Here is a 15196-nt window from a genome sequence, read left to right on the forward strand (position 1 = left end):
GGCTTTCAGTATGTTATATGATGATACAGCTATTTCATGTGATATATATGTTTTCTTAATATACTTATTGTATTTTGTGTATTGCTTCACTGAAAAGTTTAAAAAAATTTTTTTTATTTTGGGGATACTTTACTTTATAAAAGTTATACTTGATATACAATGTTATATTAGTTTAACATGTACAACATAGTGATTTGATATTTTTATACATTATAAAATAATCACAATAAGTCCAGTTACCATCTGTCACCATACAAAGTTGTTACAGTATCATCGACTGTATTCCCTATGTGTACATTACATCCCTCTGACTTTTTTATAGCTGGAAGTTTGTACCTCTTAATCCCTTTTACCTATTTCGTCCATCCCCCTACCCCCAAAAGTATTTTTATGTGTAGGTTGTGATTATACCCAGAAATTATGACCAAAGAAATATAATAAATGTGTGCAAAAACTTGTTTTTCTTCCTTTATAGACATATGGGCAATAGGTTGCATATTTGCTGAATTGTTGACTTCAGAACCTATTTTTCACTGTCGTCAGGAAGATATAAAAACAAGCAATCCCTTTCATCATGATCAACTAGATCGGATATTTAGTGTCATGGGGTTTCCTGCAGGTAATTTATTTATTTATTTCAAAATAATGAGTCATATTTCAAAAACATTCTTTTTGAAAAGCATATTTTAATGTATATTTAGTTTTAATATGTATTTTTAAGCTAAAATAACTAGATTTTTGATAAGTAACACTATTTCCTATAACAATATTCAATATTTTTTGTAAGATAAAGACTGGGAAGATATTAGAAAGATGCCAGAATACCCCACACTTCAAAAAGACTTTAGAAGAACAACGTAAGTAATTCCATATTACATATAAGTAATATTCAATGGGAATATTAATCCTTTTTTAAAAAGATATTATTTCAACCAGAAACTTAGATTTTAGTGTATTAATTACGTTTATGATTTAAAGAAGATATTCCAGATGTTGTTAACATATATGCCAGGCTTAGGCTGTAGTATTTAAAAACTTTTAAGAATTTAAGGGTCAGTGGATAGTTTAAATGTCTCTTCTGTTTTAGCTTGATAAAGGCTCAGTTCAAGGCCACAACTATGATTTTGTCTTTATCTAACTAATGACTGGTGACTGAAATGCTGGGCTAGGCAACCGGGAAGGGTGGCAGGAGGAAGAACACATGGCCTGGGATTTGAGTAAAACAAACTGATGGGGACATGTATGCTGAGTAGAAGTGAGAGAAGTCTGTTATAAATGTGCACACCTAGAGGAAAAGATGGAAGAGGTTCTCTCTTGGGCAACTTAACAGAAAAATTTCAGGACTGGATGGCTTGTAGGAACAAAAGCAGACTTCATAAAGAGAAGCAGGGAATGGCACTAATCATTTTGGGCCTCTCTTTTACACAGTCCTTGGTAGGGTCCTTGCCTCTTTTCATCCCTTAAAGAGAGCACTGACATTGCTCAAGGGTCTGAATTGGGCTCCCTTCTCACTCTAGACATTTCCCCAGGCAGTCTCCGTAATTTTGATGGCCACAATGTACCATCAGTTATGCTGATAGCTCCCAGTTTATACATCCTACTCAGATCTCTTTCCCAAGTTTCAGACCCATTTATCTAATTGCCTTATGGAATCCCAAGTTGAATGTCCCATAAATACTTCAAAATACATGTCCAAAACTGAACTCATCATCTGTCCTCCTAAACCTCTCCTCCCACTATATTTCTTATCTTAGGAAATAGCTCCATGATCATCTGATTGTTCAAGCCAAATCCCTGATCCTTCTTCTATCTCACTGTCTTCCATTTTACCCCCCAGTGTCTAAACAATTAGCAAATCCAGTAAATTCTTTGTTCTAAATATCCTTTGGATCTTTGTATTTCTCTCCATCTACCGTTCCACTGTTGTAGGCCAGACCACCACTGTCTCTCGCCTGGAATCCTGCAGCGGCCTCCTAAGTGATTTCTACCTTCAGTCTTCACTCCACCTCACTGTCTGTACTGCAGTCATTGCCAGAAGCACATTTGATCATGTCAGTCTTCAAGTTGCTCTTAATTCACCATTGCTCTCAATTTCTTAATATAGCTTACAGAGCCTTGGCTTCTACATCACCAAGTTCATCTCCTAAACCTCTGTCCACTTTGTACTCTATAGCCTAGACATCATGAATTTCTTTAAGAGCCTCAAAACCCCTAAGTTTTCTTTGACCTCTGGATTTTTACACATGCTGTTCCTTCAGTCTGGGATATATTTTCCTCCCACCTATTTCATCCGATTAACTCCTTTATTTATCCTTTCTATCCTGACGAGATTTCCCCTTGACCTGCTAGTCTGAGTTAGGTGCTTCCCCTCTGTACTCCCATAGCATATCCTGTGCTGCTTCTCTTGGCACTGATCACTTTGCTCTGCAGTTGGCTTTTGAACAGTTACCATCTTTCCCTCTAGAATATGGATGGTGCCTATTTTATACACCATTATAGGTATCCCCAGGGCCTGGTACATAGTGCAGTCTCATTAGTTACTTGTCAAATGGGTATTAAATGAAAGTGGTTCGGGCTTCCCTGGTGGCGCAGTGGTTGAGAGTCCACCTGCCGATGCAGGGGACACGGGTTCCTGCCCCGGTCCGGGAAGATCCCACATGCTGCGGAGCGGCTGGGCCCGTGAGCCATGGCCACTGAGCCTGCGCGTCCGGAGCCTGTGCTCCGCAACGGGAGAGGCAAAAAAAGTAAGAACCCACCAAACAAAAAAAAAAAAAAAAAAAAAAAAAGAAAAGAAAGTGGTTCAAGTAATTGAAGATACACTAGTAATATAAAAGATAGAGAAAATTAATGAAGGCACTTAACATTTTATCTCAGTATTTAAAGGCCAGAGGAAGAATTTTACATAAAATGATAGTATTTACAATAACCAGAGATAAAAGGAGAGAAATTTTAAAAGATAACTGAAATTCAGTTAGAAAGGTAATAGGAAAAGTTCAGAGATAAGAGCCATACTTCCTAAGCAGACAATTTTATCCACATAAAATCAGGCTACTGATGCATAAGACAAGAAGGAATTTATTAAAAATTAGCTAAATCTAATACAATACATACATGTCAAAGTATAATAAAGAAAAAAATTCCAGAAAATATTATATCAGATGACATAAAAAGTAAACGAATAATAACTTGTTTATATTAGATAAAAAGAACCAAAAAAATTACCCTTAAAGTGAATTGTGAAGGATAACAACAGAAGTTGCTGTAATCTTTCCAATGTCAGCTGTCAGCTCTTACTAGCTCATTAGAAGGCAAGGTGAAAATAGAATTAAAAGGAAATAAGTTGACTTTAAAAATTGAATGTTTGAATAAACATGGTCTGATAAAATGCTTTATAATGTATATAAAAAGTTTGAGTCACTTCGAAAACTGTTCAGCTCTTAAACTGTAGCAAATCTGGAAGAGGATAATTCAGAAAATGACAAAGAATTTATCTTAGCTTTAATACTAGGAAAAATAAGAAACCACAATGGGAATTGAGCAATAGGATTTCTCAACTTCAAGACCTTTTATATTATGATAGAAACAAATAACCTAGAATCTGGAGTTAACCCAAGAAATCAGTTGATTCAACATAAAGACTAAAGCCATGTTGACAGACTCCATTTCTACATAAACTTTAAAGTTTCTTTCCATTACCAAACTTAATGGCTACCTTGCCAATAAAAATGTTCCTGGTATTGGAGGAAAATAATTGTTAAATTAATATACATGGCAAAGATTTTTTAAAATACCTAGTGTTGGCAAGGGTAATATAATAAATGGGCACGCTTACATATATGCTACTGGTGAGAGAATGAATGCTTCTCAAACTTTAATGTACCTACAAATCACATGGAGACCTTGTTAAAAATGCGGATTGTGATTCAGAATCTGGGATAGGGCCTGAGTACATGCATTCCTACTGCAGGCTCTCTGGTGCCCATGCTTCTGGTCTGAGGGCCAGGTTTGTGTAGCAAGAAGGCTTTGAAATGTACATACCCTTTGACCTAATAATTCTAAGAATTTATCCTGAGAAGGCAGTCAAAGCAGCCACACATAGCTAAGATGAGGCACCTAAGGCTTTCCTAGAGGTTAACTAACTGCCCAAGATCACACAATTGGTAAATGATTGTGCCAGGGTCTGGTAGGGGTCTCTGATTCTCACCTGCCATGCAGTATTGTCTCCCTACATGTGTACTAGATTGACCTTCAAGAACCTGCGTTTTACAACTGTTGTGAAACAAACGTCGTTAGTAACAGTAGAAAATATACATTCAGTACAAATAATAAGTTTAAAGAGCATTTGGCAAGGAAAAATGTTTATGAAACAATATTAAGTGAAAAAAGTTAGCACAATTTATATAGTATGATTCTAATTTTATAAAGACAAAAATGCCTGTGTTTGTATCATATATATGCATGAAAAAAGGACAAAAGAAAATTATCAAAATCTTGATGACAGTGTTTTTTTATTCCTGCTAGGTTGATTATGAGTGATTTCAATTTTTTTCTTTATGCTTTTCTATATTCTCTAAATTTTCTACCATGAACATATATCACCTATTTTTTGACCTTTTTAATTTGAAGTATTTCATATATAGGAAAGAATATATATGATGAAAGTATGTAGTCTATTTAGAATAATAAAATGAATAATACCCATTTACTCACCCTTCAGCTTGAGGAGTTGATATCCTGATATAGAGTATGTACCTAGGAAAGGAATTGCTGGGTCACAGGATACTCACATTTTCAACTCTTATAGTTCATGAGTCATTATCTTACAAAGTAATTGTAACAATATAAACTCCTACATGCTGTGTGTAACAATTCTTATTTCTTCACACATTTACCAACATTTGGTTATGTGTTCCTTTTTAATTAGAGAAAACAATGGCTTAACTTAACACATACCATATAGGAAAACCAATCTTGGAACTTTCCATTAAAAATTGTAAATTGTGTGAGTGTTCTTAATAGTGTGTGATTCTCATGTCTACAGGTACGCCAACAGTAGCCTCATAAAGTACATGGAGAAACACAAGGTCAAGCCTGACAGCAAAGTGTTCCTCTTGGTAGGTGCATCTCTCCCAGACTGGGAACTTGGATCCTTTAGCACAGCCCTCACCCCACCCTGCTTACCACGGAATTGTCCCAGCTCTTCCTCCTCTTTAGAAAGAAAGGAAATTGGTGGATGCTGGGGCAAAATTAAATCTTTCTCTTTTGAGATGTCACCCTTGACTTTTAGCCTTGTCCAGTGGTTTATCAGCAGAAAAAAATTAAATTCTAAAAGGGCTCTAATGCTAATGATTTCTGCTAGTCTCACATAAATGTGTCTAGTGTATTAATATTGTGGTGAGCTATACAAAATGGCATTTGATATTCTATTAGACATTAACACAAAAGTCAAAACATTGACCTGGAAACAAACTTTTCATGGCTGTCAATTTCTTATGTGTTATTCAAGCTTCAGAAACTCCTTACTATGGATCCAACCAAGAGAATTACCTCAGAGCAGGCTCTGCAGGATCCCTATTTTCAGGAGGACCCCTTGCCGACATTAGAGTATGTATCCTTCCTTTTCTGTGTGCTTTGCTCCAGGCTGAGGATGTTGGATGGTGGCTGAAAGCAAGAGAAGCACTTGTTACTGAAGTATTTTACTTTCTTTGTTAATACTGCTGCAGAGAAAAACTAGTCAAGAGGGAGGTCCTGTATTTTGAAACAGGCAAAGCTGTAGAGAGGTGTGAATGAAAACAAGTATTTTAGGAATGACCATTAATCCGTTTTACAGATGAAAACTAAAGCTGAGAACAGAGGAGACTTTTATAGATCGGTCAGCCAGAACAGTTCACACCAAATCAGTAGGGAACTGAGATTTTAAAATTCTGTGTGTCTACTGTACAACCAGACTCCTCCACTTCCCCATCCTTGTTACACCCACATATATAAATTGTGCTTGGATTTATTAGAGGTGCAGCTTTTCTTGAGAAAATTATTTTCACTGTTGAAGCAAACACACATTCAGTTGTTCTTAGTGCTGATGAAGTTTGTGTGGAGAAATTTCTATGTCATATATGTCAACTAGCTATAACCACAGTTAAGATTTGTTATTGAAAGTGGCAATTCATGTAAAACTTAGATGACAAATTGTTCTTTTCTTATTGCTTAAATTGTGTTGAGAGGCATAACCAGCCACAGATGAAGAGTAGGGAAAAAAAGGGGAATTTTTTTTAAGAAAAAAAATTTTTTTTAAGAAAAAATAGTGGAATTTTAAATGAACAAGGTCAGTGACATTGTAGATTTTACGTCATGACATGAATTCTTTTTTTTTCCTTTTCATGGTTTTTAGTGTGTTTGCTGGCTGCCAGATTCCATACCCCAAACGAGAATTCCTTAATGAAGATGAACCTGAAGAGAAAGGTGACAAGGTATATACTGCACTTAGGAATGGATAATTTAATAATTCCCATATATTTAACTGCCTTTTATTTAATTATGTACTTACTTTATTGTAGATGTACTTTGCGATTTGAAATATGCATTCACAGATAAATGAACTTCCTGATTCGTTCTATTGCCTGTTTTATTCCCTGATTCTTAATTCTTGCTTTTTGTTGGTTCATGTCATTGCCGTCACTTTATGCAGGCTGCTTTTAAAGCATCGCTCTATTGTTTGATTGCAGTTGACTCCTCCCCACACAGCCCTACTTTTCCAAATTGATTGAAAAGACTATTATAGCTGTTTTAATGAGTTGCTATTTCCTGTGTGCCTGTGCTCTTCAGTGGGATGTCTGTGACTGACTTGGAGGGTTACTGTGCAAATCTAAATGAACTTCAGAGAACGGGTCCTGTTCGGGGCTCAGTACTTTGACTTCTGGAGCTGCTGTATTCCCTGGCTGCTCCATTCTCTGGTCATTCCAGTCACTTTGGTGTCCCACAGAGGTCCCTCCCCAGGTTGGTCAGCAGTCTCATGTGCATATCGTGTCATGGAAGATGTAATTTAGTTCCACAGCAAGCTTGCTTTTTTTCCCTCTCTACAAGAATCAGCAACAGCAGCAGAACCAACATCCGCAGCCCGCAGCCCCGCCGCAGCAGGCAGCAGCCCCTCCACAGGCAGCCCCGCAGCAGCAGAACAGCACCCAGGCCAACGGGACTGCAGGAGGGGCCGGGGCGGGGCCCGGGGCCGCCGGAGCAGGGCTGCAGCACAGTCAGGACTCCGGCCTTAATCAGGTGCCTCCAAACAAGAAACCGCGGCTAGGGCCTTCAGGCACAAACTCAGGCGGGCCTGTAATGCCGTCAGATTATCAGGTACTCCCCTGAATTTTGTACTTTTTAATTTTCATATACTGTTAAAAAACTAAATGCAACTGAGTAAATTTTAAAGGTCTTATTGGCTATATTCAGTGATTCATGTGTCAGGTAGCATCTCCCCTAGCAAATACAGAGAAGCTCTGAAGAGCTGTACAAAATGGAAGACGTTTATCAGCAGAAGGAGGTGGGACAAGGACACTAACAGAGAGATGATTGTTTCAGGCCCGGGGAACCTTCCTTTGGGGACTACAGGAGTCTACCAAGTAGATTACTTCTCTAATGCTGACTAGGAGATTCCAGACTGACTGGGGAGGAGTACATTCCTGGGAGGGGCTGAAACTGCAGTTAGGTTAGGCACTGTCTCAGTTTGGTGATGTGGGCTTAGCACAAGTGACTCCATTTTGAGCCTGTCGTCTCTTTTTTAACAATACGTTTTATAAAATGGGAAGTAGACTTATAGTAGATCCTTTTAGAATTAAGTGGTACTTAACTCTAAAGTTTGACTGTACAAACTGTACAATCCTGTTTCTAGGGCATTATATGAAAATGAAGATTTTTGTCATTTCATGTAATTGCAAGATATTTTGTTTCTTGATTTGATTATCCTAAAACCCTGAGGAGGGAAGGTGAGGCAGGCAGCTCCTCCTCAAAGAAAATGTCTCATTTTACCCTTACAGCTGCCTATCAGGTTTGAGTCAGAAAAAGATACCTAGATAGGTAAGCAATTGAAAAGGGAGAGGAATGGCGGCTTATTTTGAAAAAAGTAAGCAGCATACTTCAGAAGGATCTGCCATCACTGGGAGGAAATAATCAGTAAGTAGCCACATAAACATAGAAGAGAAAGGGACTAAGATTGAGACTTCTCAGGAATAACTGTTAAATCTCACTAGAAATAATTTTGAGGCTAGAAAATACATTTTGTTATTAAGATTTAAAAGAAAACTACAATTGTATTACCAATTCAGGAAATTAAAGGAAAAAAGTCTAAGGATTGGTATTTGGAGAGAGAGGTAAAAATACTGATGAAAACTGTAGGGATTCTTGGGAGAAAAAAAAGTTTTCAAGGTAGTAACAAGGTAAGAAAAGATCTAAGAAGGGAAAGGAATTTAAAGGTTAAAAAAAAAAGGTTTAGAACCACAGTCCCTCAGGGAACTGGTGGAGAAGAAGCACACAGGAGATAGATAACAGAAAACAAAACCATGGGCAAGGAAGACATAAACTCACTGATTAGGAACTGGAAACAAGAGAAACATTAACAAGAAAGACATAATAAATAGCTGTCTAACTGGCTTTACATTCTGAATATCTCAGCACAGCTACTTTGAGAACTTATCTTGGAAGATTCCCTGCAAGCAGAGGAGTATATAATAGCACTTCCATTGGTTCCAATTAAAGTAATCAAGGCATCAGTTTGATCTGCTAAAAACAGCTTGCTATTTGGGTAGTAGTCATGAACATATTTGAATTTTACTATAAAGTCAGTTTTCCCCCTAACATTAGTTTATTCTTATTATATGAGCAACAAACCTTTACTATATACTGGCTCATCTTTGTGTCTCTGATTGTGTTATATTAACCTGATTATAGTCGATCATGGACAGATTACTTAGCTATTGTATTTATTCCTTTCAAATCCAGGAGTTCTTCAAATGCTTTTCTTTGTCCATACTGAGCTGTCTACTTAAAAATAAAATAGCATATCTGTGAAATGGGTAGCTTTCTCAGCTAGTTAGTTGGAAAGACTAGCATGAGGGGTGAGGGAGTCCCATTGCACCTGTCTGCAACTCTCATATTATCAACACATTTGTTCTTTATCTAGTACGGAGGAGCTATTATGCTGAGTCTAATCAGCTAAAGTGAAAGCAGTCGTAGCCAGCTCAGCAACTGCAGGCCTTGTGAATGGAAAGGACATTTTTTTTTTCCATAATAAACTGACAATAAAACATAGTTAGAATCTGGAAAGGCTTCTTAAAACAACACAACTCGTCAGAGTTGTGTAACACAGGAAGGAGTTAAGCGAGATTATTTTTAACCAAGACTATCTTATTGCTCTGTTGTCTTGGACCCGATGTTGCAAGTCCAGCTTGGCTGCCTCTTGTGCACTGAGTGGGGCACGCTTGCTTATTTGTCCTTCCGCAAACCGCCAGTGCCACCTCAAGGTCATTTACATTTTTAACTCCAAGTAATAGCTTTATTACATATGATCTTTCCCACTTCGCTCACAGGAAGAACCAGCCTTCTGGGCATAGCCAAAGACACTGGTTCCAGCTATGCTTATATTTAACCAGGCACCCTGTTCTTATTCTATAGGTGAATTTTCTTTTACATATTTTTTTCATATTTGCCCTTGGTACTATGAAGATGAATGTTTCACTTAAGGTAATAAAAATACATTGAACTGAAATACATTTGTCCCAGCCTTCCCTTGAGAGAATTTTCACATATGAAATTTTTAAAAATTCTAAATGTTACCTGAAGGACTTCTCTGGTGGTCCAGTGGCTAAGACTCCACGCTCCCAATGCAGGGAGCCTGGGTTCGATCCCTGGTCAGGGAACTAGATCCCTCATGCCACAACTAAAGATCCTGGGTGCCGCAACTAAGACCCTGTGCAGCCAAATAAATAAATAAATAATTAAAAAAATAAATGTCACCTGAAGTTTATAAAAAGCACTTATTGCTGCCACCCCTGCCCAGCCTTGCCTGGCTCTGTCATGTAGGTGATGCTGCTGAAGCCACTCTAGCCTCTCCCGCTGAAAACTCTTTTCTCTAAAAGACGATTTCTTAATCACAACAACTTTGTTATTTATAATGAGAAAACTAACAGCACATCAGTATACATTATGAACACCGATTCAATATGCCAAACTGATTATTCCTGTTTGCAAATCTCAGTTATGCAAAGAGAAACTAACCAGAATTAGTCTAAGTTTCCCCTCTACCTTTCGTTGCCAGTGTAGCTTATCTTCCAAAGAAATCCAGCCAACTTTCGTGCATGCCAGAACAGTGGTGGCAGGCTGTGATGTCAAGTCAGCAAAATGTATTAACAAACTAAATTAACTGTCGCTACGATGGGTCAGAACCCAGAGCCTCTGATGAGAATGGCTCATCTCTCCGTCCTGTTGTGATTAGCATCTTGAGCTGTTCCCTTCCTCCATCAGTCACTCCCTTTTCCTGTTTCCTTCTCCTAGCACTCCAGTTCGCGCCTGAATTACCAAAGCAGTGTTCAGGGATCCTCTCAGTCCCAGAGCTCACTAGGCTATTCCTCCTCATCTCAGCAGAGCGCACAGTACCACCCATCTCACCAGGCCCACCGCTACTGACCCGCTACAGCCAGAGCACAGACTCCAGCAATATGACGTCTGCATTGAAGAGAACCAAAAATGCAAACTCTGATGCTGTTTAAAACTCATCCACTTAGGAGGAAAACTATTTACTGAGCATTTTGCAGGACTGACTGATGTCTTTATTGACTTAAAGAAGATTTTTGTGGTTTCCCCAGCACCCTTTCCCTGCATGTGTTCCATTGTGACTTCTCTGATAAAGCGTCTGATCTAATCCCAGCACTTAACTTCTGTAACCTTCAGCATTTTGGGGGAGGATTTCCTGGTGCACCTTTCTCATGCTGTAGCAATCTCTATGATTTATCTTTTCAAAGCTCTTTTACTAGGATTTTAATGTTTTAGAAACAGGATTCCAGTGGTGTATAGTTTTGTACTTCATGAACTGATCTAGCAACACAGGTAAATATGCACCTTTTAAAGCACTATGTTGTTTTCCCAGAATATAACTCTTTTGCTCATGGAAGTCTTAAATGGGAACTGTTACTGTCCCACAGTACTTTACTATTACGTTTTTATTTCTCTAGTTTCAGGGAAGGTCTAATAAAAAGACAAATGGTGGTACAGAGGGAACCTGCAACCAAAAACAGCCTAGATCTTTGCAGTTACTATGCTTTATGCTATGAAGAACTAAAGTACGTGGTAATTTTTATATAACCATTCATATGGAACTTAGTTCCCAGAATCATCTTATTCTGAATAGTATCCAGTAATTAAGAATTATAATTTTAACCTTCATGTAGCTTACGTCTACTTTAAAAAGGGTTTCAAGAGCTTTGATGAAATACAGTCCTCTGGTGACCCACACCAGAAAACTGAAGAGAATATTAACTGCACTAGGATTTCTTTAAGGAGTAATGTTGATCAAAGGGAAGGAAAAGCTTTTAGTGTGTATTGTACATAAAGTTGGCTTCTCTAAAGAACTGTTGGTTTCTTCACATCTGGGTCAGTTTGAGTAACTTTCTTACATAATCAAGGGTACTCAAATAGAAGCCTGCAAATTAATCTGCTTTTAAAATAAAGAGCAGTGTTCTCCATTCGTATTTGCATTAGACATAGAGTGACTATTTTTAAAGCATGTTAAAAATTTAGGTTTTGTTCATGTTTAAAGTATGTATTATGTATGCATAATTTTGCTGTTATTACTGAAACTTAATTCTATCAAGAATCTTTTCATTGCACTGAATGCTTTCTTTTGCCCCTAGGAGAAAACTTAATAATTGTGCCTAAACTATGGGCAGATAGTATACGACCTATTAGATAAGTGCTATTTGCATTTCTATGATCTATGACTTAGAGACTGAGCTCTTTCTTAGCCAGCGTAAGCACGCTCAGCAGAGTCACAAGGAAATGTAAAGACTTAGAGCTCCCGTTGTAATGTAAGGGGCAAGAAACTTGTGTTCTTCTAAATGCTACTAGCAGCACCAGCCTCGTTTTAATGTTTTCTTGAGCTAGAAGAAATAGCTGATTATTGTATATGCAAGTTATATGCATTTTTTAACTCTTCTTTGTGAACTTATCTACCTGGTTATGATACTCTGGGTCCATATACAAGTAAAATAAGTTATAGACAGAAGCCAGTATACATTTTGCACTATTGATGTGATCCTGTAGCCAGCAAGGACCTTACTGATCTCAGCATAATAATGCTTATTAATAACAAAGACTATACAGTGACACTCATCAACACTGAAGATGAAACTGTTGACATGCTCCACTGGAAGGAATTTCTGATTGTCTCCATAGTAATTTACCCCTTCCATTTTTGCAAATGAGAAATTAGTAGCCCTCTGCATAACGTAGCTACCCAAGTAAAGTTCTGTCCTGGGACCTGAAGCCTCACTGTCATCAGATGCTCACTGCACCCTTACCTCGTGCCCAGCATTATGCTGGGGGGTGAGACACAAAGGGCAAGACCTACTTCCTGTCCTTGAAGAGCTTATGATTGATTCCATGACAGGACGCTTTCCTGGGATGACAGGCTCATAAATGAAACCATCTTAGAACATGAAGGTCTATTCGTTTACTTCTAAACCCACTTAGAGAGAGTTATTATTCCAAATTTTGCTCTGTAATAAACAAGTGTCATGGAGAGGTTTCTATGTTTGTCTACCTTCAAGAAAGCCAGCAATTAATATCACCACAGGCATTAATATATATTTGAAATGTTCACAGCAGCCTTTCAACAACAGTTGGGTGGCCCTTGTAGGCAGAACACAACTAAGTGTTTGTAGGAAATTACAGTGAAAATAGAAGCTCTGTTCCTGCCCTCAAGGAGAGCTTACATTTAGTAAAAGACGAACCCAAATATGTGCATGAACCAAAATATCATGCCCCTTAATACTTTATAAGCAACTTTGATATAAATCCTTATGATATGCACTTGTATGATCATGGGACTACCCTGCTTTCCTTGTATGTAGTGAATTTTAGTGGCAGAACTGATACAGAAACCGTGAGGGGATGTTTTCAGTTGCTCCCGGTGTTCTCCACACAGGATCTAGCCAGATACGCCAATTACACGTGTGACTGGGTTTCTGGTCACTGCCCTGGTACTGGCCCTTTCCTCCTGTGCTCTTGCCTGAGAGTTGGTGATGCCCACTGGTGCTCATTACCCTTTGAAATAATTTTGGTTCATAATTTCCTTTTCCTTGTAAAGGGGAACAAAGCCTTTAACATACTTATGGGCCCTAAAACTGGGGGACCTCGAAGGAGACCTGTGAAGCTTTTTGAGGTTAAAATTTACCTTTTTGGTCCCCAAATGACCCCATTCCTCTTTAAAAATTTATTACCATCAATGTCCCCTGAGAGTGCAGGGTGGACTTCCAAACCAGGGGAGGTTATGGGAAGGAAGGAAGCAAGCAAAGTGAAGGTCTTCTGCACTCCACAGTACAAATCAGTTTCCGAGTTAGCTTTCTGGTAAGTTGTGTGTTTGGGAAAAGGGATTCTAGGATTTCAGGACAGCTGAGTCAAGGGTAAGGTAGCCTGGTGGCAGGACTGATACTATGAGGCTGAAACAATCCTTATGATGAAGTAGATCATGCAGTAACATACAAAAACCAAGGACATGTATATTTTTATATCTGTGTGGTTTTAAAACTTTAGTACTTAGAACTTTGAACTTCTGCACTACTCTTTGCTCTTGTAAACGCAATTTACATTTAAGAATGGAAAGGGATGGCATTTGCTTACGTGTTCACTGCCTCATTCCTGGTGAAGCAACTGCTAGTTGTATGCCTCTAAAAGGATGCTGTTTTCTCTGCTAAAGATAAAAGAAAAAATAGTTGGACAATAAGACTTGCAGCTTAATCTGCTTTGAATAATTGTATGTAACAGAAACTATACAATGAAGGAATATTCTATGAAAATTATGAATCCTAACCTCTATGGTGTTATCTTTCTGGGGAATGGAGAAAGGCAGTGAAATGGCAGTTAGACTAAAGGAGGCTTGAAGGATTCAAGTATAAATAATATTTTATATAAAACATAGCTGTTTAGGTTTCCTTAATCTTCAAGAATAGTCACAAATATCATAAAGCAAAGTTCATTGTTTTAGGATTTTTTAAAAATGTGTTGTACCTAAGGCCATACTTACTCTTCTGTGCTATCACTGCAAAGGAGTGATATGTATGTATTATATGAAAAAAAAATCCTTAATGCACTGTTATCTCTTAAATATTTAGTAAATTAATACTATTTAATTTTTTTAAAGATTTGTCTGTGTAGACACTAAAAGTATTACACAAAATCTGGACTGAAGATGTCCTTTTTAACAATTTAAAGTACTTTTTATATATGTTATGTAGTATATCCTCTCTAAACTGCCTAGTTTGTATTTCCCATAATTCCTATTTGTGAAGTGTACCTGTCGTCGTCTCTTTTTTCAGTCATTTTCTGCACGCGTCCCTCTTTATACGATTATAGACATGACTGTGTGTGCTTTCCACACACTGCTGCGAGGTGTGCACTCAGAGCCAGCTGCCCCCCGCCCCTGCACCCTGCCTTCCAGCGAGGCTTGCTCCGCGGGGTGCAGGATGAGCTGCTGCTTTGGAGCCGAGTGTTTCCCGCTTTTGAGTTGTCCTGACATCCTTCCTGAAATGACTGTTAAGACAAAAATAAATTACATTGCATTTATTTTATATTCTTGGTTGTAATAAAATTTAATTGACTTGTTTCAGTGTGAATTTTTTAAATATAGGAAAAACTCTTGCTACAACAACTTTTAATGTTAAATTTTTATGTGTGTGCCTCGAAGCTTTTCAGATTACACTTGTCCTGCAGAGATGCAAAGTCTCCCTGTGAGCTGCAGTATGTTATTTTATTCAGGATGCTTATGACATCAAAAAACCAAAGAGGCAAGGCTTGCAAATACCTCAGAAGCAAAATGACAGTTTTTTAAAACATCTCTAGGGGAAATATCCTTTAAAAAAAAAAAGGGGGGGGGGCTTCCCTGGTGGCGCAGTGGTTAAGAATCCGCCTGCCAATGCAGGGGACAGGGGTTCAAGCC

The 15196-nt window shown here is 38.0% G+C and overlaps 1 protein-coding gene across 3 annotated transcripts in view; it reads left to right on the forward strand.

Annotated features, from left to right (window-relative positions):
- CDK19 (cyclin dependent kinase 19) overlaps positions 1–14863 on the forward strand; it is a 179577-nt gene extending 164714 nt beyond the window's left edge. For 2 of the 3 annotated variants that reach the window (XM_027088689.1, XM_027088703.1), the window contains 7 exons: positions 476–619; positions 788–857; positions 5042–5114; positions 5507–5604; positions 6389–6467; positions 7081–7347; positions 10540–14863. In XM_027088689.1, coding sequence (XP_026944490.1) covers positions 476–619; positions 788–857; positions 5042–5114; positions 5507–5604; positions 6389–6467; positions 7081–7347; positions 10540–10671 — 863 coding nt within the window. In that variant the 3' untranslated portion in view covers positions 10672–14863. The remainder of the gene's footprint in view (positions 1–475; positions 620–787; positions 858–5041; positions 5115–5506; positions 5605–6388; positions 6468–7080; positions 7348–10539) is intronic. The other variant, XM_027088697.1, reaches the window with a different exon arrangement.
- Positions 14864–15196: the final 333 nt, after the last annotated feature.

The sequence above is a fragment of the Aethalodelphis obliquidens genome, unplaced genomic scaffold (assembly GCF_003676395.1).
Source record: "Aethalodelphis obliquidens isolate GAN/ISIS:26980383/991018 unplaced genomic scaffold, ASM367639v1 scaffold3, whole genome shotgun sequence".
Taxonomy (NCBI): domain Eukaryota; kingdom Metazoa; phylum Chordata; class Mammalia; order Artiodactyla; family Delphinidae; genus Aethalodelphis; species Aethalodelphis obliquidens.